Consider the following 24005-nt stretch of genomic DNA (forward strand, 5'->3'; position numbering starts at 1 on the left):
GGCAGGTCAGGTGGTCTGGTATTCCCATCTCTTTCAGAATTTTCCACAGTTTATTGTGATCCACACAGTCAAAGGCTTTGGTATAGTAGATAATATAGTAATAAAGCAGAAATTGATGGTTTTGTGGAACTCTCTTGCTTTTTCGATGATCCAGCGGATGTTGGAAATTTGATCTCTGGTTCCTCTGCCTTTTCTAAAACCAGCTTGAACATCTGGAAGTTCACGGTTCATGTATTGCTGAAGCCTGGCTTGGAGAATTCTGAGCATTACTTTACTAGCGTGTGAGATGAGTGCAATTGTGCGGTAGTTTGAGCATTCTTTGGCATTGCCTTTATTTGGGATTGGAATGAAAACTGACCTTTTCCAGTCCTGTGGCCACTGCTGAGTTTTCCATTTTGCTGGCATATTGAGTGCAGCACTTTCACAGCATCATCTTTCAGGATTTGAAATAGCTCAACTGGAATTTCATCACCTCCACTAGCTTTGTTCATAATGATGCTTTCTAAGGCCCACTTGACTTCACATTCCAGGATGTCTGGCTCTAGGTGAATGATCACACCATCACGATCATCTGGGTCATGAAGATCTTTTTTGTACAATTCTTCTGTGTACTCTTGCCACCTCTTCTTAGTATCTTCTGCTTCTGTTAGGTCCATACCATTTCTCCTTTATTGAGCCCATCTTTACATGAAATGTTCTCTTGGTATCACTAATTTTCTTGAAGAGATCTCTAGTCTTTCCCATTCTGTTGTTTTCCTCTATTTCTTTGCATTGATTGCTGAGGAAGCCTTTCTTATCTTTTCTTGCTATTCTTTGGAACTCTGCATTCAGATGCTTATATCTTTCCTTTTCTCCTTTGCTTTTCTCTTCTCTTCCTTTCACAGCTATTTGTTGTGGCCTCCTCAGACAGCCAGTTTCCTTTTTTCATCTCTTTTTCTTGGGGATAGTCTTGCTCCCTGTCTCTTGTACAATGTCACGAACCTCCATCCATAGTTTTCATGCACTCTGTCTATCAGATCTAGTCCCTGAAATCTATTTCTCACTTCCCCTGTATAATAATAATGGATTTGATTTAGGTCATGCCTGAATGGTCTAATGGTTTTCCCTACTTTCTTCAATTTAAGTCTAAATTAGGCAATAAGTAGTTCATGATCTGAGCCACAGTCAGCTCCTGGTCTTGTTTTTGCTGACTGTAGAGGGCTTCTCCATCTTTGGCTGCAAAGAATATAATCAATCTGATTTCGGTGTTGACCATCTGGTGATGTCCATGTGTAGAGTCTTTTCTTGTGTTGTTGGAAAAGGGTGTTTGCTATGACCAGTGTGTTCTCTTGGCAAAACTCTATTAGTCTTTGCCCTGCTTCATTTCGTACTCCAAGGCCAAATTTGCCTGTTACTCCAGGTGTTTTTTGACTTCCTACTTTTGCATTCCAGTCCCCTATAATGAAAAGGACATATTTTTTGGGTGTTAGTTCTAAAAAGCCTTGTATGTCTTCACAGAACTGTTCAAGTTTAGTTTCTTCAGTGTTACTGGTTGGGGCATAGACTTGGATTACTGTGATATTGAATGGTTTGCCTTGGAAACAAACAGAGATCATTCTGTCATTTTTGAGATTGCATCCAAGTACTGCATTTCAGACCTTTTGTTGACCATGATGGCTACTCCATTTCTTCTCAGGGATTCCTGCCCACAGTAGTAGATATAATGGTCATCTGAGTTAAATTCACCCATTCCAGTCCATTTTAGCTCACTGATTCCTAGAATGTTGATATTCACTCTTGCCATCTCCTGTTTGACCACTTCCAATTTGCCTTGATTCATGGATCTAACATTCCAGGTTCAAAGGGTATAATCTTTCAATTATAAGATGAATAAGTTCCCAGGATCTAATGCACAGGGTGGTGACTATAGTTAACAATACTATATTGTATCTTGAAAGTTACTCTGAGCACAAAGCTTTAATGTTTTCACCTTAACAATTTTAAAATGGTCATTATGTGAAGTAAAGGATGTGTTAACTAACCTTATTGTGGCAAACATATTGCTATGTTTCAGAAATCATCATATTGTACATCTTAAGTTTACACAATGCTACATGTCTGTTGTATCTCAGTAAAGCTGGGGAAGAAATATGGTTTGGGGCAAAAGGCTCAGGAAGGGGCCCCTGAAAATTTAAGCACAATGAGTTTAGCTTTATGTGATGTCAATGAGGGGTGCTGACAGAATTAAAGGAATCAGACCCATGCCCACACTACATGCAGTGTTAGAATCCCAAAAATATTTGAGAAGTACAGACTGCAGAAGTCCTCCAGTGCAACCTTCTTAATTTACTGATGAAGAGACTGAGGCCCAGGGCACATCTATTTAGTGTCATAGGAGACTCCCATTCTGAATGCTGGACTTTATATTTTTCCCCACACTCTATTTCAGGCTTCCTAGGTGGAGCAGTGGTAAAGAATTCGCCTGCCAATGCAGGAGATGCAGGAGACTTGAGTTTGATCCCTGGGTCGGGAAGACCCCCTGGAGAAGGAAATGGCAATCCACTCCAGTACTCTTGTCTGAAAAATTCATGGACAGAGGAGCCTGGTGGGTTCCAGACCATGGGGTCCCAAATAGTTGGACATGACTGAGCATGCACACACACTCCATTTTACTAGGAAACATTTTTAAGCTCGACACTATCAGCACATTATAAGCCAACCCTTGTGGTAGAGGGTGGTGATTCAAGAATGCATTTGAAGATTATGATCTGACTGGTGAGACAGAGAGCTTCAGAACTAGTTATTTTATACCAGATAAAATTATTAATAGATTTAAATTATATGACTAAGTGCATAAATGAAAACACTAAGTGGAAAAACAGGAAATTAAATTGTATATATGTTCTGATTTCATTGCTAAAACAATACATAGAAATTCGAGAAATGAAATTAACCACTAATGAGCTAAGCATTATGGGACATGCTAAGACCGTGTGTTATAAATACTGGTGCACTTACTTGATCTCTCTTCTTTGAGGGCCAGCATCAAATTTCTGTACTTATTTTTCCACTAGTGCATTTTGCTCCAGACCTCCCACCCAGAAGATCAACAGATGTTGAATAATTAGAGTCCCCGACCTTGTGCAGCACCCACCCCAAAGGAGCACCTCTGCTAAGGAGGAGAATAAAAGATTAAGAAAGGATGCGGTTAGAATTTTGGTGGGACAGGGGCGGGCAAATATCTTAAAGGATGCTCTTCCCAAGTAGAAAAAGCCTTCCAGCCTGGAGACAGACGGAAACTGACGCGCGCCCCCTGGAGGCCTCAAGGGATGCTTGCAAGGTGACCCACGTCGCAGCCCACGAGGGTCGCGTGTTCTCAGGTCGCCTGTGGATGCCTGCAGGAGCCTGAGACTCAGGATTTGGCTGGTGGAGAGCCTGTCCCGGGTGGCGAGGTCCCAGATGGAGACGGGCTTAGGATGGGGTTGGGGAAATGGCCCTGGTTCTTCTAGACAGCTGGCGTCTAAACTCGAGCTGGGGGACTAGGACACAAAGACACAGTCCTGATCACACCCAGTTCCTCCAAGCACACACTCGGGAGTATCTTCTGGACACTATTTAAGGGAGGAAGACGATCAGAGCGACAGACAGTCCTTGTGAACTCAGTCGTGAATTTTTCCTAATGTTGGGGGGCAGAGATTCTGGAGTGAGAGGCCCAACTCTTAGTAAACCCTCCCCAGGCCTGCGTCTCTCCTGCTTCCTAGCCCTCCCGCCGCCTCCTCTCCCCTCACCTCTCCCAGCGTCCGCCCGCATCCACGCCCCCTTTCCCCTCCCATCTCGCGGCCGTGGCGCTCAGCTCGCCGCCCACCTCCCCACAGTCTCCAGGCGGTGCTGGCGGACGGTGGCCTGGAGCCCCGGCTCCGGCTCGCGCTGTCCCGGAGCCCCACCCCTCTCTCCTGCCTCGCCAGCGGTGGTGACCGCCTTAGGGATACTTTGACTCGAGCTGGGCAGCGCCCCCGAGGACTGACGAAGCTTCGCAGGTAAGGATGGAGACACCCCCAACCCTTTTTCCCCCCAGGAAAGGGCAAGACCCCAGAACCTAGAAGTGTTCCTGAGAAACGCAGGACCCACCCCAGGGAGAGCTCCTTTGAAGGGCGCTAAAGGTAGAGATCAAACTTAGCACTTTTAAGCCATCAAAGAAACGGCTCTTGCAAGTAAGCAATTCTTTGTGCTGGCCTCTGCACCGTTAATATTTAACAGTAAAAGTGTTTGCATTGGAATATAAATGGAATTCTTTTTACTTAAGCACCACCAGAGGGGACCCTCTTTATTTTTATGATTATTAACAGATGCCATCGAAAAAGGTGTAAAATGCATTCCTGGAAGGTCTACTCTGGTTGAAAGCCTCTTTGGCAGGATTACTATGAAAGCTAGGAATCTCTTGCTTTCTCATCAACTTGGCTGCACAGGTCAGCGAAAGGAGCAGTGAAAAACATTTTAAAGTGCCTGTGGCGGATTCATTTTGATATTTGGCAAAACTAATACAATTATGTAAAGTTTAAAAATAAAATAAAATTGGAAGAATAAAAAAAAAAGAAAAAAAATAAAGTGAGAAGATGAAATGAAATTGAAAAGTCCTGGATTTGCTCTAAAAAACTAGCAAAAAAAAGGGGGGGGGCAGGGGAGACCACTGGAACAAGATTGGCAAAATATTGGTAGTTGTTGCCTCAGGGTGATGGGCACGTAGGGGTTATAATTTTATGTTTCATTCTATTTCATAGTTTTCCCTCTACTTTTGATATTTTCTACCATAATTTTTTTTTTTTTTGGAAAAGTTGTAGAAACACTTCCTGCCTGATTCCTCCGACCTTTTCACACTATCATTGATTTGAAAGAAGCTGCATATCCTGGCGAGGTGGTTTTTCTCCCCTATTAACCTTTCTCACTTCTGAAATTAATTCTCATTCTATCCCAAGTGCGTCTGTCCCCACAGAGAATTATAAAAGTCATGTGCTATTGCCTGGAGAACTATGCTTAGAATCTGGTTTATAATTTAGAAGAGAGAAGGTTAAGATTCCAGCCAAATAAGACATCTCAGCCTGAAAGTAGTGCCCGAGCATCATATGGAATTTTATTTTTATTAGGAAATACTAGAAGAGCTCGTTTAATGTGAGAAGTTGGTCATGGATACTCTTTCTTATTTTTCCTCCAGACAGCTCAGAAACTGTTGTGCTTTTAAGAATCTTCTCTGTATTTTCAAATGTGAGATTGTTTAATCTAGTGCTTGGCACATAGAATGTGCTCATCGTGTTAAAATAATCAATTGCTGCTGCTAAGTAGCTTCAGTCGTGTCCGACTCTGTGTGACCCCATAGACGGCAGCCCACCAGACTCCCCCGTCCCTGGGATTCTCCAGGCAAGAACACTGGAGTGGGTTGCCATTTCCTTCTCCAATCAATTGCTAATGTGAGTTAATTATTTATCTTTGCCCAATGCTCAACTGTCCACGGCAAGCATATTGCATTTTAAACAGTGGGATGAGATTCAGAATTTCGGAAACTGAAGCTACCTCACTGGGTTAACTTTGCACATGAGAAATCTGAGATGAGAGGTTGGAAATAGCAAAGTATGAAAGTTATTATTTTATGACTTTGCTTAACTAGAATATTTTCAAAAGCTTTAGAAACCTTAACAGATGTTTGCTTAGCTAAAAATACAGTGATCATAAGATGCATTAAAGCCTGAAGAGTAGCAAACCTAATGCAGTCACAGATAGGCTTTGCTTTCAAAGGCCAACTTGCGAGATAGAAAACAAGTCAGGAGCCATATGCTGTGCATTTCCTATGTCAATGGGTGAGAGAGTCAGCAGAGGGTTCCCTTTGGGGCTTCCTAAGTGCCTTTCACCCCAAATTCAATTTACACATAGCGTATCCTTTGCACAAATTGAAGTGTACAGGTCCTGGAAAAATAACTTAAAAAACAAAGAGGTTTTTCTTTTTTTTTTATTGTGATGAGAAACAGAAGTTGTGGGTAACTGTAAAATAATCAACTGTGTAACTTTACCATCTTCCTTTCCCTCCACTACTGCCAAACATTTTAAGCAGACATTAATTATTCTGCCTCATTCCTGAAACTAAACTTGACGATAGTGCTATCATATTTTGAATAGAAACTGGCACATTGTCAGTGAACTTCCTTGCCATTTATTTTTAGCATAGACATCAGTGGCAAGCTTACCCTTTAGAAATGGCTTATGAAGTCTTTGGTAGACATGTGAAATATTTGGCAGGCTGAAGATTTTTCATGCTGCAGTGAACTGCCGCACCTTTGGGGGATTGTTTAGTGGCCCTGGAGATCATACTGGAAATGTGCTGGCACCACAGAGGTTCTGGAAAACCACCTGCCAGAAGGTTTTCTGGCTGTGGACAACATCATCAGCCCACAGCTCGTTAGGATGGGCTCTGTGGCCTAGAGGCGGGTTTTCTAAATGTGATCAATTCCACATGTGACAACAATGTGGAATATTATTATTCCACATTGTATATTATTAGTATATTATTAACCAGTTAGACTTCTCCCCATCCCATGACTCCTACATGTTTTTTTAAACTAAATTTGATTTTGTAGCTAAATGAATGTAAACCTTTTAAATGTGAGATCTACTTAGACAGCAGGCTAGCTTCGCCTCCTAGTGGTAGCAATAGGGATAGCAGTCAAGTTCCTACCCTAAGGAGTCAAGGAATTTAAACTGCTTGAGGCTCACTGATGAGTAAGTGACTCGTGTGTTTTCCTTTGTGATTTAAGCTAGAACTTTAATGTTGAAAGAGATCTTAGAAGGTTTTTAGTTCAACTTAAAGACTAAAGAGGATTTATCGCAGAGATTCTTAAGCAAGGAAAGAGGCTTTGAAACGATGCATAGGATTGTAAACACTGTATGCTTTTGTTGAAAAACAAATTTATCCACCCGGTTCCAGCTCTCCAGTCAGCCTAGAAATACTACTCCACATCACTATAGTGTTTTATCATAATATTCAAGGTTTAGTTCTAAAATTGCGTGTTGTATAATTTTTCTAAAAATGAAAATTTTCATTTATGTTTAGGTCTCTGACCCAGACAGTGTTCCCCCCTACTATTTCTTCCTTCCTAAACATCCGAGGCAGGCAATCCAAACATTTTTTTACCTGAGTGTATTCATTTCCTACTGCTGCTGTAACAAAATACTACAAATTCAGTGACATAAAACAACACCTTATCTTATAGTTCTGGAGGCCAGAAGTCCAGAGAGGGTCAGCACGGTTGCAGTTTTTCCCTGGAAGTTCCAGGAGAGAATGTCTCCTTACCGTTTGTAAGATCTAGCCGCCACCCGTGTTTTGTAGCTTATGATTCGGCCTCACCCTGACCTCTGCCTCCAACTTCACAGCTCCTTCGGGTTCGTGACCCTCCTGCCCACCTCTTATAAAAGGAGCCCTGTGATTACATTGTGCTCACCTGGGTAACCCAAGCTAATCTCATCACACAATCCTTAACTAAATCACATCTGCAGAGTCTCCTTTACCAATTAAGAACATAGGCACAGGTCCTGGGGATTAAGATGTGGCTCTCCTTGGGAGCTGTGACAGGCACAACTTGGAGATACTGTGGCTTTAGTGCTAGATCACCGCAAAGAAGCAGATTTTGCAATAAAGCAAGGTGTCCCAGAGCATGTAAGTTACTGTAGTCTACTGTGTGGTAGCATTATGTCTAAAAAACAGTGCATGTTACAGTTGAAAAATACTTTATTGCTAAAAATGCTAACCATCATCTGAGCTTAAGCAAGTCCATCTTTTTGAGGGTGGAGGCTCCTGCCTTGATGCTGATGGCTGCTGACTGAGCAGGGTGGTGGTTGCTGAAGGCTGGGGCAGCTGTAGCAGTTTCTTAAAATAAGACAACAATGAAGTTTGCTGCATTGATTGACTCTTCCTTTGGGAACGATTTCTCTGCAGTATGCAATGCTGTTTGATAGCATTTTACCTACTTACTACTACTACCACTACATCACTTCAGTCATGTCCAACTCTGTGCAACCCCATAGACGGCAGCCCAGCAGGCTCCCCTGTCCCTGGGATTCTCCAGGCAAGAACACTGGAGTGGGTTGCCATTTCCTTCTCCAATGCATGAAAGTGAAAAGTGAAAGTGAAGTCGCTCAGTTGTGTCCGACCCTCAGGGACCCCACGGACTGCAGCCTTCCAGGCTCCTCCGTCCATGGGATTTTCCAGGCAAGAGTACTGGAGTGGGATGCCATTGCCTTCTCCATTTACCCACCTAGAGAACTTTCAAAACTGGAGTCGGTCCTCTCAAAGGCTGCTGCTGCTTTATCAACTAAGTTCCTGTAATATTCTAAATCCATTATTGTCATTTCAACAGTCTTCAGAGCATCTTCACCATCTCAAGAAACTACATTCTTTGCTCAGCCATAAGAAGCAACTCTTCCATCTATTAAAGTTGTTCACGAGATCGCAGTAATTCAGTCACATTTTCAGGCTCCACCTCTCCTTCTGTGCTGTTTCCAGCACACCCGCCACCGCTTCCTCTACTGAAGACCTGAACCCCTCAAATTTGGCTATGAGAACCAGTCTCTTTCAAACTGTGTTGTTAGTATGTTGACTTCTTTCCCTGAATCATGAATGTTCTTAATGGTACCCACAAAAGTGTCTCCTTTCCAGAAGTGTTCAACTGACTTTGCCCATATTCATCAGAGGAATTACTATCTGTGGCAGCTGTAGCTTTATGAAATATATTTCTTAAATAATAAGACTTGAAAGTCACAATGACTCCTTGATCTTTGGGCTGCAAAATGGATGTTGTGTTAGCAGGCATGAAAACAATATGCATTTTATGTTCATCTCTCTCAGAGCTCTTGGGTGATCAGGTACATCAATGAGCAGTAATTTTTTTTTTCTGGGTTAAGATTCCATTTTAATTAGATTCAGTTACTTAGAATCAGTTCATCTCCTATAAACATTTGTGAGTTATCAAGGAAAACATAACTTACGGTTCTCAAAATTCAAAATCAATGAGCAGTAATATTTTGAAAGGAATCTTTTTTCTGAGAGTATGTCTCAACAGTGGGCTTAAAATACTCAGCAAACCGTGTCATAGAGAAATGAACCATCATCCAGGTTTTGCTGTTCCACTGATAGAGCCCAGGCAGAGTAAATTTAGCCTAATTTTTAAGGGCTATAAGATTTTCAGGGTGGTAAATGAGCATTGGCTTCAGCTGAAAGTCACCAGCTGGATTAGCACCTAACAAGAGGGTCAGCTTGTTCTTCGAAGTTTTGAAGCCAAGCATTGATTGCTGCATCGAATATCTGTCTCTCAGGGTAGCTGCCTTCATGAATTATCTTAGCTAGATCTTCTGTATAACTTGCTGCAGCTCCTGCATCGGTATTTGCTGTGTAAGTTTGCACTTTTAGGCTGTAGAGATGGCCTCTTTCTTTAAACCTCGTGAAACAGCCTGTGCTAGCTTCAGAGTTTTTTCTGCATCCTCTTCACTTCTCTCAACCTTCACAGAATTGAAGAGAGTTAGTACCCTGCTCCTGATTTAGGTTTTGGCCTAAAAGTATGTGGTAGCTGGCCTGCTCTTCTAGCCAGACCATTAAAACTTTCTTCCTATCAGTAGCAAGGCTGTTTTGCTTTCTTATCATTCGTGTGTGCACTGGAGTAGTTCTTTTAATTTCCTTCAAGAACTTTTCCCTTGCGTTCCCCACTTGGCTAACTGGCCCAGAAGCCTAGCTTTCAGCCGATGATATCAGCTCTCCACATGCCTTGCTCATGAAGCTTAATTATTTCTAGCTTTTGATTTAAAGTGCAACATGCAACTCTTCTTTTTTCACTTGAACGCTTCGAGGCCATGGTAGGGTTATGAATTGGCCTAATTTAAAATTGTGTCTCAGGGAACAGGAAGGCCTGAGGAGAGGGAGAGAGCTGGGGGAGAGGGCAGTAAGTGGAGCAGTCGGAACACACGCAGGACTTGCTAAGTTCACCGTCTTATGTGGATGTGGTCTGTGGTGCCCCCAACACAATGACAATAACAACCTCAAAAGATCACCAATCACAGATCACCATAACAAATAATAAAGACAAAGGATTATCGAAACATGACACAGAGTGAGCAAATGCTGTTGGAAAAATGGCTCCTAGAGAGTTGGTCAATGTGGAGTTGCCATGTGGCAATTTGTAAAAAATCATAGCATCTGTGAATTGCAGTGAAGGACAATGAAACAAGGTCGGCTTGTACTTGGCGTACTGCGGTGAGGTCCACAGCAGTCAGAGATGCATGAAATCCTTTATAAATATTTACCAGTGTTTTGACTCTTAGTGTTTGATCCTAATAATAATAATTGCTGCCATTTGCTGAGGGCTTACTGTTCTCTGGGCATCGTGTTTATGTACAGGTTGGTACAAAAGTACTTGCAGTTTCAGACCGTGAATTTTAAATCATTATAGCTAGGCTCAAATGCATCTTTATTAATCACAATAGGAACCATTACAATCGACACATTTTTGCCAACAAGAAGTAAGTTTGCTAATCCCTGTAGCATAAAAATCTGTGCTTTGGGTTTTGATAAACTCCTAGAAAGTATTTTCTGCCTCCCCCTGGTTGTGGAAATGTTTTCCCTGCAAAAAGTTGTTGAGATGCTTGAAAAAGTGGTAGTTGGTTGGTGAGAGGTCAAGTGAATATGGCAGACATGACATTTTAGACATCATCTCTATAGTCTAAAATAAATATAAACAGAAAGTAATGTCACTAGCAAAAAAAAAAAAGCAAAGCAAGAAATGCACATTAAAAAGATACATAACATAACCACATTTATTTAAGAATGCATTCCAATATCAATGGGTAAGTTCAATGATGCAAAACCGCAATTACTTTTGCACCAACTTAATGATATCCGTGTCTCACAAAAATACTCCAAAGTATTATTCCCTGTTGAACAAATGTAGAAAATAAGGTTTGGGGAAATTAAGTGATCTTCACAAATCATAGTGCTAAGAAGTCACAAGTGGACTTAAATTGGTTTGACTTCAAAACCCACTGCCTCCACCACCCTGGAAACACCCTAGTTCCTCCCTGTCCCTCTTGGTCACACATCGAGCACTATTCCTTTTCTGGTCATCCTGATCGCACTTTTTAGCTTAAATGTTGCGTCCATTTCAGTGCTCTAGTTAGTGTCTAGTTAGAAGCCCCCCTTCTCTGGGGGCTTCACTGCACCGGGAGTTGAACTTAATAAAATACCTTGTCTCCTGTGCATACGCAAAAGTGACTTATGAAAGTTTTACAAGTATTCTCCAAAACCTAACACAGTTAATGCTCACTCTCCAGCTGTCTGCTATCACTAGTAAAGCCCCTCCTCTCCTGCCCCGGCCTTTTGCCTAAGCCAGCAGTTCTGTCTGCAGATCCAGACCATGATGTCTATCCCTCGTGTGTCAGTGTTGACTGAACAGGGGGAGAATGAAAGTGGAGGAGGAGAGATGGCTGGAGTGTGTTTTCACACTTATGCATGTGTGTGAGTGTAGGTAGTGATGCTGGGAGGGGCAGGTGGCTTGGATCACGAATGGCCAGATAAAAGACAGGGAAGTTGTCAAAAGTGGTTATGCAGTGATTGCTATGTCCAAATATGCATGAAGGTAAAAGCTGATGTTGGTCCTACAAGGCCATTGATCTGACTGAGCCCCCACAAAGTGTTTGACACATTAATGCAAAATTATGTCCCATGGCAGCAAACTATACACATGAACTTGGACAACTACCTCCCTGTCTGTTACAAGGGACCAGGTGAAAAGAAAGGACCAAGTTAGTGACTCTATGACCTGGTACAGATCTTTGATGGTAAATCAGCTCTTGTTCGTATACAGGAAAAAAAACTCATTCAAAATATTTAATATGGTGAGCAAGCATCTAATCTTTCCTTCATCTGCCTGCCCTATTTAAGTTAAAATGTAAACTTTAAAGGGTAACAAACCAAAAAATAAAAGAGAAACTGAGCCTGAGAATATTATTATGTCATGCTATGCTATATACTTTAGAATAGATTCACTTAAAAAGTTTTTTTTTTTTTTTTCTCATTGTAAATTGCTCCCTCAGAGTAATTATTTTGACATTGACTGTTTCTTTTTAGGTTGAAGACCTGTTGCAGTTCCAGAATTCTTAGGGTAGGTCCAGGCTTAAAATAATACATTGGAAATGCAATTCAAATGTTCTGTGGCTGGGTAATGTTTAATTACACTTATTTAATAGCAATGAGAAAAATATATTACAAACCCACAGATCTTCATAGAAATGAGTAGTTAGGAAAGCATTCATTTGGGACGTCTCTAAAATGAAGCTGTCCTTGAACAAAAACCAAAACAAAGAAAAAGGGTGTTTTCAGAGTGTGTCAGAAACTACCCTGAAATAAAAATATTTGAGTATAAAATTGACTGTTTAGAAAACTAAAAGTGCTATAACTTTGCCTTATATAATTAACTGTTTTAAAGTGATATTAATTTACCTACTGCTGCTGCTGCTGCTGCTAAGTCGCTTCAGTCGTGTCCGACTCTGTGCAACCCCATAGACGGCAGCCCACCAGTCTCCCCCATCCCTGGGATTCTCCAGGCAAGAATACTGGAGTGGGTTGCCGTTTCCTTCCCCAATGCATGAAAGTGAAAAAGTGAAAGTGAAGTCGTTCAGTCGTGTCCGACTCTTAGCGACCCCATGGACTGCAGCCTACCAGGCTCCTCCGTCCATGGGATTTTCCAGCCAATCGTACTGGAGTGGGGTGCCATTGCTTCTCCGAATTTACCTACTAAGGTAGAATAATAACTATCAGGTTGGCCAAAAAGTTTGTTTGCTTTCTCCATAACCGTGTATGGAAATACCTGAAAGAACTTTTAGGCCAACCCAATATAAAAGAACTTATAATTGAATGTGTCCATGCTCTGGGCTCAATGGTAATTCTTTGCATATATCAATGTATTTAATTCTCAGAATTATGAAGTTGAAATTACTATTATCTTCACTTTGCAGATGAGGAAACAGAAACTTCATTGATGTGAATGAACTGCCCAGATTCAGATGCCTAATAAGTGGTGAAGATGAGACTTAGCCCAGGTCTTCTTACTCCTTGGTCTGCCCTGATAACTACCATGCTGGTAGAGAAATCCAAATATTCTAAATACTTGTCAGCATTCACATTTGTAAGAAAGCATAAGCAAGCAAACAAACAAAAGCAAGAGCAAGTAATCCCTTGTAGTTACAGGTGGTTATTTCTGTTAATAGTATGGACCAGGTACAAATGTGGAATACTATCTGCTCCATCAGTAAGAGTTTGTCTACAAATGCTGGTATTCCTTGCTTCCTCTCTAACTCCCTTCTGCTCCATCCATCTCCATGGTCCAACCCATAATCAACTATGTGTACACTGACTCATGGTGAGAACCATAACTGCAACCTCACTTTCATTAACCAAAACTGGAATTTGAAGCCCCAAATCCAAGCCATCTGGAAAGTGACAGGGAAGGTCACAATTACAATGGAAGACAGGAAAAAGGAGGAGGTTGAGGGAAAACAAGAGACATTAAAGCTTTCAAAATACTATAGCTGCTCCACAGCCGGGGCCATGTCTCTTTAGTTAGTGCTTTTGGGATGACAGGCGTCTGTACATGTATCCACTGAACCGTGGCTTGCTCTATCAGTAAGAGCTATCATTTACACTACACTGACATTTTACCACGAGACAAACTTAGATTTTCCAAAAGAAAGTGTCCCGAGACATTTGTCCAATTTGAAATTACAGGCCAAATTAGACTAAACCCATGTCCTTTATTACTGTGATTCTGAGGTCATATGACAAGGTTCTGCCCTTCCCATGCCCAAGGATAGATGTGGGCATGGCTTTTATTCCTGTGCTACACTGCAGCTGAGTCCCTCAAAAGGCCCTGGCCAGGGCTGGCCAACTGGTGCTCTTGCATCATCTGTAGTATTGGATGCTGGAGGCATCACAGACAAGCCTACTGTATTTGAATCTTTTCAGATGTACTGTTAAATCACTTATATGAAAGTATGTTTTTTTTCTACCAAAGGCTGAGTCTTCCAATATTATTGTTGTTGTTTAGTTGCTAAGTCATGTCCAACTCTGAGACCCCATGGACTGTAGCCTGCCAGGCTCCTCTGACCATGGAATTTCCCTGACAAGAATGATGGAGTGGGATGCCATTTCCTACTCCACGGGATCTTTCTGTAATAGCTGTTGCTAACACAGGAAAAGCATGAAGTTCAGAATAAATTTACTTTGTACACAAAGAGGAAGCAGGGGTCATGTGAAACCTGGTTAAGCAGTCATCCCTGGAAAAACCTTCTGAGGAGGGTCTCAAGCTGCTGCACCAGGGCTTTGGCTGCTGTGGTTCTGAAACCGTACTGAGTATCAGAGTTGCCTGGAGGGCTGGTTAAAACATACACAGCTGGGAACCCACATCCCTCCTGGAGAATTTTGAACAGTACGTCTGGGTTGGGTCCTGAGAATGAGTATTTTTAACAGGTTCCTAGGGGATGCTGACACTGCTTGTTTGAGGACTACAACCTGGGAATTCCTTGATGTGACAGTTTATTCTGCAACATGCAAGTATAGAATCCTACTAACAAACTAAAAATACTCTTTTGAGTGGTGTTTCATTTTGAAGCCAAAGGCAGGGGGAAAAAAAACAAAAAACAATGTCCCTGCTCAGAGCAGTCAGGAAGGAGGAGTTCCCGATTATTCACAGGAGGTTCTGCCTTTTTGTTCTATTTAGGCCTTCAACTGATTGGATGAGGCCCACCCACATTAGGGAGGGCAATCTGCTCACCTTAGTCTACTGATTCAAACGTTAATTTTATCCAGAGACACCCTCTCAAACATACCCAGGATAATATTAGACAAAACATCTGGGCACCTTCTGGCCCAGTCAAGTTGGCACATAAAATTAACCATTACGTGTGGCTCTTAAAAGTCTGCCTACAGAATTAATGCACAGGGCACATGTTTTATTTGGTAAAGAACAGGGAAACTTGATTCATATTCCAGTTCAGTGATTTGCATAGTAAAAAAAACCATCTTGTCAATTATAATTCAGTATTTGCATTATGCCTATCCAAGCCCTCAGAGAAGGAGATGGCACCCCACTCCAGTACTCTTGCCTGGAAAATCCCATGGACGGAGGAGCCTTGTGGGCTGCAGTCCATGGGGTCTCTAAAAGTCGGACACGACTGAGTGACTTCACTTTAACTTTTCACTTTCATGCACTGGAGAAGGAAATGGCAACCCACTCCAGTGTTCTTGCCTGGAGAATCCCAGGGATGGGGGAGCCTGCTGGGCTGCCGTCTATGGGGTCACACAGAGTCAGACACGACTGAAGTGACTTAGCAGTAGCAGCAGTAGCAGTATCCAAGCCCTAAGTAGCTGAAAACTTGCAAGGCTAAATGACAGAGTACTGAAAACAAAAACAGAAACGTGTGAGCAATACCACAGTACCTAGATTTAGATGCTCTTTCTTTTGCTTGGGAACGCCTTTGACACATTTATTACTTCACAGATCACTATTATCAAAGGTTAAAATGTACAATATGATTCTTTGTAGTTTTTAATGAAGATAATTGTCTGACTCAGTCTTTAATGTACTCATATATTAAGTACATAATGAATGGCTGTTATCATGCATGTAGGGCTAACTTAAAATAATTAAAAAAATATTTCCTATACCAAAAAATTTGTTTGACATTTTTCTAAGGATCAAATAGATTAAAAACAATATATGTATCTTTTAAAAAATCATCTACTTTGGTCTATTGATAAACTGCTGCTGCTGCTGCTAAGTCGCTTCACTCGTGTCTGACTCTGTGCGACCCCAGGGACTGCAGCCTACCAGGCTTCTCCGTCCATGGGATTCTCCAGGCAAGAACACTGGAGTGGGTTGCCATTTCCTTCTCCAATACATGAAAGTGGAAAGTGAAAGTGAAGTCGCTCAGTCGTGTCTGACTCTTAGCCACCCCATGGACTGCAGCCTACCAGGCTCCTCCATCCATGGGATTTTTGAGGCAACAGTACTGGAGTGGGGTGCCATTGCCTTCTCCCATTGATAAACTAAGAGGCAGCAAATAACTGATTTTAGCATTTCGTTTTAAGGGAAAGACAACTTTTCATCTTGGGAACTACGCAATAAAACATATAATTTCAAGATCTCAGTAGTTACTGAGCAGTTAGCCTTATTCATTCCAATCCAATTAAATAAAATGGATGAAATACTCATTATGAAAACTGCATGCTGCTGCTGCTAAGTCGCTTCAGTCATGTCCGACTCTGTGCGACCCCATAGACGGCAGCCTACCAGGCTCCCCCGTCCCTGGGATTCTCAAGGCAAGAACACTGGAGTGGGTTGCCATTTCCTTCTCCAATGCATGAAAGTGAAGAGTGAAAGTGAAGTCACTCAGTTGTGTCCGACTCTTAGTGACCCCATGGACTGCAGCCTACCAGGCTCCTGCATCCATGGGATTTTCCAGGCAAGAGTACTTGAGTGGGGTGCCATTGCCATCTCCAGAAAACTGCATAGAAGGTACAAAATACTAAGTGGTTCAACAAAATCATTACCAATATAATTACTGTTTTGTGTAAAATCAAATTTGCCATGGTAATGATTAGAAAATATTGTACATGAGTGTGGATTTTTCCTGAAATGTATTTAATGATTTAGGGGACAATATCCATCAGTCTACAGAAGAATGGCCTGTCTCCAAAATAAAGTACAAGCTATTAGGCAAACAATACAGTTTAATATTCACCAAAATCACCATTACTTAGCATTCAAGTGTGAGCAAATAGAAAAAAATGGTAAAGATTATTCTAAAGTAGAAGTAAAGATTATTCTAAACTTGCTTAACATGTTTTAATATACAATGATTCAAAATAATTATATTTTAATGAACAGATCATGTTTAAACAACAAAGAGATTAATATAGTATATGATTTGTTTTATCAGAAGAATGTTATTAGTTTGTTAATAAAGTTCCATACTTGGATATGGCAAGATGAACTCTGTTGTGTCACGAGATGCCCATGTTTGGCTCTGCATCAGAGGCAACTTTTGCTTTTCCTGCCAGTGCTTAGGATCTTAGGGGTGTACCCTGGTTTGTGGGCCATTCCTGACATCCTGTATTAACTTTCTTTTCCATGCAAAGGCTTATCAGAAAGCCGTGAGAGTGAAGGTATTATAGGCATAAACTAACCTTGAACTGACTCTGCTTTATACAAAGTGCAAAGCATTTGGTAAGCCTGGATATGTTAACTATTAGTTAAAAACAACTTGGAACATAGCTCACAAATTTCCAAATTGCTGCTCCAAAGAATGTTACACTCCCCCTTACTCTCACAAAGCAATAACTGACAAACAGCAGTTCTAGGAAGAGATTTACATACCAGCAAACCCAGGGAAGCAGGAAAAGAAGGCAAGAAGATGTAAATAATAGATGAGATATTATATAATTCACCAAGTACTGGCAACTTTCAATGGCTCTCAGGTGATGAGACCCATGATGAAAGGGTCCCATTAAACCTATGATTTAATCATGATTGTGCTCCCCCAAGTGGTAAATCCATGACAATTGCTTGTGCTCCATAAATTCTTACAAGTTTAATATCCAGTAAAATGTCACTATAACACATTTTTGTATATTGCTTTGCTTGGTTGGTAGTTCCAAGCACAACTTCGTTTTTAAAAAGAACAGGGTATATTTTTCTTATTTTTGAATAAAACAGCCCGTGCTGTGTATTCTTTATGATAAGGGGTTCTGCTTGTTAAAAAAATCAAAGCAGGTCAATAGTAGAGGAGCTCCTTTATTTCTAAAACTTCTACTGAATATTATATTTTAGAATATTATCTGATGATTTAAAAAATTTTTTTAATGTAGACCATTTTTGAAGTTTAATTTATGATGTTTGTTATATTAAACTTTTTAAAAATTTATTTTTAATTGGAGGATAATTGTTTTACAATGTTGTGTTGGCTTCTTCCATACAACGTGAATCAGCCGTAATTATGTCCCCTCCCTCTTGAACATCCTCCCAACCCCATCCCACTTTTCCAGGCTATTAAAGCACTGTGTTGAGCTCCTTGTGTTATACAGCAACTTCCCATTTTTTCTTTTTCTTTTTTTCCACTCAGTCGTGTCCGACTCTTTGCCACCTCATGGACTATACAGTCCGTGGAAGTCTCTAGGCCAGAACACTGGAGTAGGTAGCCTTTCCCTTCTCCAGGGGATCTTCCCGACCCAGGGATCGAACCCAGGTCTCGCGCATCGCAGGCAGACTCTTTACCAGCTGAGCCACAAGGGAAGCCCAAGAACACTGGAGTGGGTAGCCTTTCCCTTCTCCAGCGGCCCTTCCAGACCCAGGAAGTGAACGGGGGTCTCCTGCATTGCAGGCATATTCTATACCAACTGAGCTATATATGATCATGTATGTTTCAATGTTACTCGTAATTCGTCCCACCCTCTCGTTTGCTCGCTGTGTCCAAAGTCTGTTCTCTATGTCTGCGTCTCTATTTCTGTCCTGCAAATAGTTTCATCAGTACCCCTTTCTATATTCCATATAGATGCATTAATATACGATAGTTCATCTCTGACTTACTTCACTCTGTATGACAGGCTCATTTCTGTTTTACATTTTGTTGTCTGTGAGGCATGTGGGATCTTAGCTCTTTGACCAATCTCCTGCATCCGGGGTTGGGGACGGGGCAGGGAGTGGGGTGGTGGTGAAGTCTTAACCACTGAGCCAGGGAAGGGTCTATTATTTAATGATTTTATTTTATTTATTTATTTTTAAATTTTATTTTATTTTTTAACTTTACAATATTGTATTGGTTTTGCCATATATCAAAATGAATCCGCCACAGGTATACATGTGTTCCCCATCCTGAACCCTCCTCCCTCCTCCCTCCTATTTAATGATTTTAATTGCACCATCAATCAGCTTGGTCTGCAAGCCATGATTCAGGGAAGTAGTGCATTCTAGTGAAGGACTTTTAAAAAAAATTTTTTTTCCAGTGAATGCTTTTTTGAGCTCTGTGCTAGTCGTTTACATTCTAGAGATGAGGAATTTATGGTCCGTGCCTTTATTAAGACGCTAAGTTCAGGGATAGTGTCAGACATCTGTCGTTATCTTTATTTCTAAATCATCTGGAGATAAGGTTGCAGGAGACCTTGGAAGGTGTGGCTTAGACACCAGAGGACCCCACTTGCCCCTCTTCTTATTCTCCCATGCGTTGGGCTGTCTGGAGAGGAAGAGGGGAAGATGGTAGGTGGGGGTGGGATGTGTGGGGATTAGTGCAGGTGGAGGGAAGTTTGAGTGAAATCAAATTTACTGATTTTGGATATCTGTAGGAGCCTGCTTAGTATGGTGTTTATCTAATCTCAGTAAAATCTAAGTACAGTGAAAATAGGGACTCCTCTTAGTGGTGAAGCTACATTTAGGACTCAAGATCTAAATGAATGGTAATTAACGTTTAAACAGAAAGCAGTATAGGTTCATCTGTACCATTTTTCTAGATTCCACATCTCTGCATTAATATATGGTACTTATTTTTCTTTCTGACTAATGTATGTGCACTGCCAGGTGTAAAACAGATAGCTAGTGAGAACCTGCTGTACAGCACAGCAAGCTCAGCTCAGTGCTCTGGGGGGACCTAGGTGGCTGGGATTGGGGGGTGAGGGTCTAAGAGGGAGGAGATACATGTATACCTATAGCTGATTCACTTTGTTGTACAGCAGAAACTAACACAATATTGTAAAGCAACTATACCCCAATAAGACAAAAAGCATAAAGCTTCTTTTTTTCCTGTTTTAAAGGACAAGATAGAAGAACAAAATGGGAGCTATGTTCTTCGGGTTGATGCTTTTCACCCTTGGGTGGACCCTCATCGATGGATCTGAAAGCGAACAGGATTTTATGTGGCACGTGAGAAAAATACCCCGACTTGTCAGTGAAAGGACCTTCCATCTCACCAGCCCCGCCTTTGAGGCAGATGCTAAGATGGTGTTAAATCGAGTGTGTGGCATTGAATGCCAGAAAGATCTCCCAGCCCCCAGCCTTTCTGACCTGGAAGACTCTCTCTCCTACGAGACTGTCTTTGAGAATGGGAGCCGAACCTTGACCAGAGTGAAAGTTCAAGGTTGGGTCCCTGAGCCAACTCAAAACCTTACCTCACAAGGAGCACCCGTGAGGAGAAAGAGACAGGTGTACGGCACCGACAGCAGGTTCAGCATCCTGGATAAGAAGTTCTTGACCAATTTCCCTTTCAATACGGCGGTGAAGCTCTCCACAGGCTGCAGCGGCATTCTCATCTCTCCCAACCACGTCCTAACCGCTGCCCACTGTGTCCACGATGGAAACGGCTACATCAAAGGCAGCAAAAAGCTAAGAGTAGGCTTGCTGAAGATGAGAAATAAAGGTGGTGGCAAGAGACGTCGGGCGTCTAGGAGGAACAGGAGGGAAGTGAGTGGTGCTGGAAGAGAAGGGAGCCAAAACAGCCTGAAGGAGACAGTCAAGGCTGGAAGGAGGAGAAAGGGATCTGCTCGGCGTCAGAGAGCTGCTGACGGGAGGCCCTCCTTCCAGTGGACCCGGGTCAAGAACACCCACATCCCCAAGGGCTGGGCTAGAGGAGAGAGCGGAGACCCGGCCCTGGACTATGACTACGCCCTTCTGGAGCTGAAGCGCCCTCACAAGAAGAAATACATGGAGCTGGGAGTCAGCCCCACCATCAAGAAGCTGCCCGGTGGGATGATCCACTTCTCAGGCTTCGATCAGGACAGGGCAGATCAGTTAGTCTACCGGTTTTGCAGTGTGTCTGATGAGTCCAATGACCTCCTCTATCAATATTGCGATGCCGAATCAGGCTCCACTGGCTCCGGGGTCTATCTGCGTTTGAAAGAGCCAGACAAAAAGAGGTGGAAACGCAAAATCATCGCCATCTATTCTGGCCACCAGTGGGTGGACGTGCACGGTGTTCAGAAGGACTACAACGTGGCCGTGCGCATCACGCCCCTCAAGTATGCCCAGATCTGCCTCTGGATGCATGGGGATGATGCCAATTGTACCCAAGGCTAACAGATACCTGAAACGAGGCTGTCGATGATCTGGACATGGCACAGAAAAGCAGTTTTGATTTATTGTAGCAAAGATCACTTCATAGGTTTTGCCCAGACTTGAACCCTACCAGTAGCATTTCAACATTTTTAATGTTTCCTTTTTTCAAAATTAGGAGCTATTCATACATTTAAAAAAATGTGTAGGTATACATCTTGAAACTAGATGGGTACTTTAATGCCAAGTGTATATTCTTCTTTACATGGTGATAAGTTTCATTTGTGGGAAAGGCTTTGCTTCTTTCTGCCTTTTTAAAGATTGGACACTTTAAAATTTCAAGCATAAATACTATGTGATTTCTCAATGGACTAACTCTCAGGGTCCTACTCTAAAAAGAGGCTTATAGGGTGTTGGTTGCATATTACATGTGAAACTGCATATCCAGAAGTGGACAGTCCCATGGCTACAATCAAATTTGAGGCAGTAATTTACAACACACTCTGTACTGCTCTGAGACAGACCCCTTCAGCCTATGCTATCCCTCTTTGTTAATATTGTGTTTTCCATTGGGTCTAAGAAGCTTTTAGGTTTGTTTTATTTTTAAGAATTACAAGGAACAGAAAACTTTATAAATAAAACAATTAACTATTTTGCTGCCTGAAAAATACCAACTGCAGTGTTCTTATTTATGGGAGAAATACTTTGTTCTATGAAATAAATTTAGTTTAAAAATAGGGAAGTTGAAACATTTTACGATTTCAAGTCTTTAACTCATATTCAAAATATGGACTTTTCAGGTATACACAAGGAAGACTGTTGCAAAGTTATAAACCATCAGGTATTGAAAGCCTGCATCATTTTACGCCACGCAATCTCCTATGAACGAAGTGTTACAGTTTTAGACAAGGAAATCTATGTCTTTTTCAAGGAAAAGCCCTTTCATCCCCTTGACAAAGTTATTTTCTTAATAGGGTCATAGATATATTATTGGTGATTTCTCTGATTAGGGGATTTTTATATATGTCCTTTTAACAAGATGAGTATAATTTATGAATATAACTTTTTAAAAACAATTCTGATTGTTTTTCCTAGGGACCAAGGCTCTATCCTCACTTGGGCAGTCTCAGAAGACAAGAGTCCAGTGACCACCCTGGGGCAAAACTCAGAGTAGACACTGAATACTATTTCTTCAATGAACAGATATTTGCTGAATGACTTGTAAGAAGGTTGTGGTGTGCTCAGTTGCTTGGTCATGTCCGACTCTTTGCAACCCCATGGATTGTAGCCCACCAGGCTCTTCTATCCATGGAATTTTCCCAGCATGAATACTGCAGTGGGTTGCTATTTCCTCCTCCAGGGGATCTTCCTGACACATAAGTGCGTTAGTATAGGCCACTGTGTTTAAAGGGTTTTAGTGATCTGTAAGTGAGTGCACTATAAAACTTAGGAGCTGTAGCTAGCCCTGATTTCTGGGCTGTTCTTCCTGGCAGTTTCAAGGATACATACTCTTCTTTTGGAATAAACCCAAGTCATTGATTCTGCCTGAGTTCAAAGTTATTTTACTTGTTATTATTTTCCATAGTAAGAAGTTATACCCTTGTCTAGTATGCAAAGGGAATACATGACTAGATTATTATAAAAAGTGATTTTGTAAATGGTGTTGAAAATAGCTGAAATTTCATACAAGTTATATTCCTTTATAATATGAATCTGTTAGAAATCATTCAATAAATCAACTGTAACTCTTACTATGTTTGTATATATGTTTTATATACAGGGTTTTAGCAAGTATTCAATTAAACTGCTTATTAAAAAAATTCTATTTAATTCTAAGCACTTTTTGCTGGGAAGTATTTAACTACCAGTAGTAGTGGAATAGGGCTGTCTCAAAAGTTTTGATCAGATCCTTTCTGGGGAAACATCTATTTGATCACTGTGACTCAAATATTTGCACACTTGCAAACACACACACACACACATTCCTCATCTTAGATTCTTAGAAAATAAGTCCTGGGTTTGAGTCAGTTTGGAGGAATTTAGAATGCTCAGCATCAGTAGTTTGGGTCTTAAGGTTAAGTTCTGAATGTACATGATTTCCTTAAAATCACTGTACAATATACTTTCCAAAAATATAAAAGTTTAGCTCAGTTTATTTGCAGAGATTTGATTCTCTCATTTTCTTCTCTTTCCCAAGAGAATCATGAATCTTACATGACTCATCTGGGACCACTAAAATGTACTATTTACATTACTCAATTTAACTTCACATACTTTTTCTGTTACACTTATCAGATTTAAAATAGAAAATTAATTTGAATTCTCTTAGCCAAACACACATACCCACATACACAGGCACTGTCTACTGTGTGCCAAGGATACTGACTTACTGCTTAGAGAGACTTATCAAGGGGTGAATTCAAGTAAGTATTTATAAAACAACTGAAACTTAGAATTGTGAGTTTTTTCTTTACTCAAATAAAATATTTCATTTCATTTATGTTTTTTTCTTGCTCATAAGTGTATGGGCAGAAGAGACTTAACAGTTTTTCCTTTTTTGAAATGCTTCTTAGTTAAATCCCAAATGTTCATTTTGAATAAGATTTAAATATATGTATAATCAAGATCAGAGTTTTGGACAAATCATTACCCTTTTTATTTGTAGGTCAAAGAATTCTTTGAAATTCTTATTTCTTAGAATCCCAGGATTAGAAGAGAACATAAAGATCATCTATTTTAATTCCACATTTTAGATTTTAATTTCCCTCCATAGCATTCCACTGAAGGGTCTGTCTAGTAATAAGAAAAATCTTTCACCACTTAAAGATTGTTAGTTATTAAAACTAATTCAGGAATATAATTTATTGCTTTAAATCATTAGTTCATTTTGCTATGTACTGCAAAAAT

The 24005-nt window shown here is 41.0% G+C and overlaps 1 protein-coding gene across 7 annotated transcripts; it reads left to right on the forward strand.

Moving 5' to 3' along the window:
• Window positions 1-3543: 3543 nt before the first annotated feature.
• PRSS35 (serine protease 35) lies at window positions 3544-22849 on the forward strand. 7 transcript variants are annotated; one of them, XM_086316968.1, is made up of 4 exons: window positions 3835-4016; window positions 12134-12167; window positions 13021-13145; window positions 19865-22849. In XM_086316968.1, exon 4 carries the CDS (start codon window positions 19884-19886, stop codon window positions 21120-21122), a length of 1239 nt encoding a protein of 412 aa, XP_086173094.1. In that variant the 5' UTR covers window positions 3835-4016; window positions 12134-12167; window positions 13021-13145; window positions 19865-19883; the 3' UTR covers window positions 21123-22849. The 7 variants fall into 7 exon arrangements, with proteins under 7 accessions (XP_086173090.1, XP_086173091.1, XP_086173094.1 ...); XM_086316966.1 differs by having other exon boundaries at window positions 13021-13104; XM_086316967.1 differs by lacking the exon at window positions 3835-4016 and adding an exon at window positions 7568-7678 and having other exon boundaries at window positions 13021-13104.
• Window positions 22850-24005: the final 1156 nt, after the last annotated feature.

The sequence above is a fragment of the Bos grunniens genome, chromosome 9 (assembly GCF_055505025.1).
Source record: "Bos grunniens cultivar Pamir isolate PY7600 chromosome 9, Bosgru_T2T1.0, whole genome shotgun sequence".
NCBI lineage: Eukaryota > Metazoa > Chordata > Mammalia > Artiodactyla > Bovidae > Bos > Bos grunniens.

Coding starts and splice junctions, on each gene's coding strand:
- PRSS35 (XM_086316964.1), top strand. CDS start 19,884: ATGGGAGCTATGTTCTTCGGGTTGATGCTTTTCACCCTTGGGTGGACC.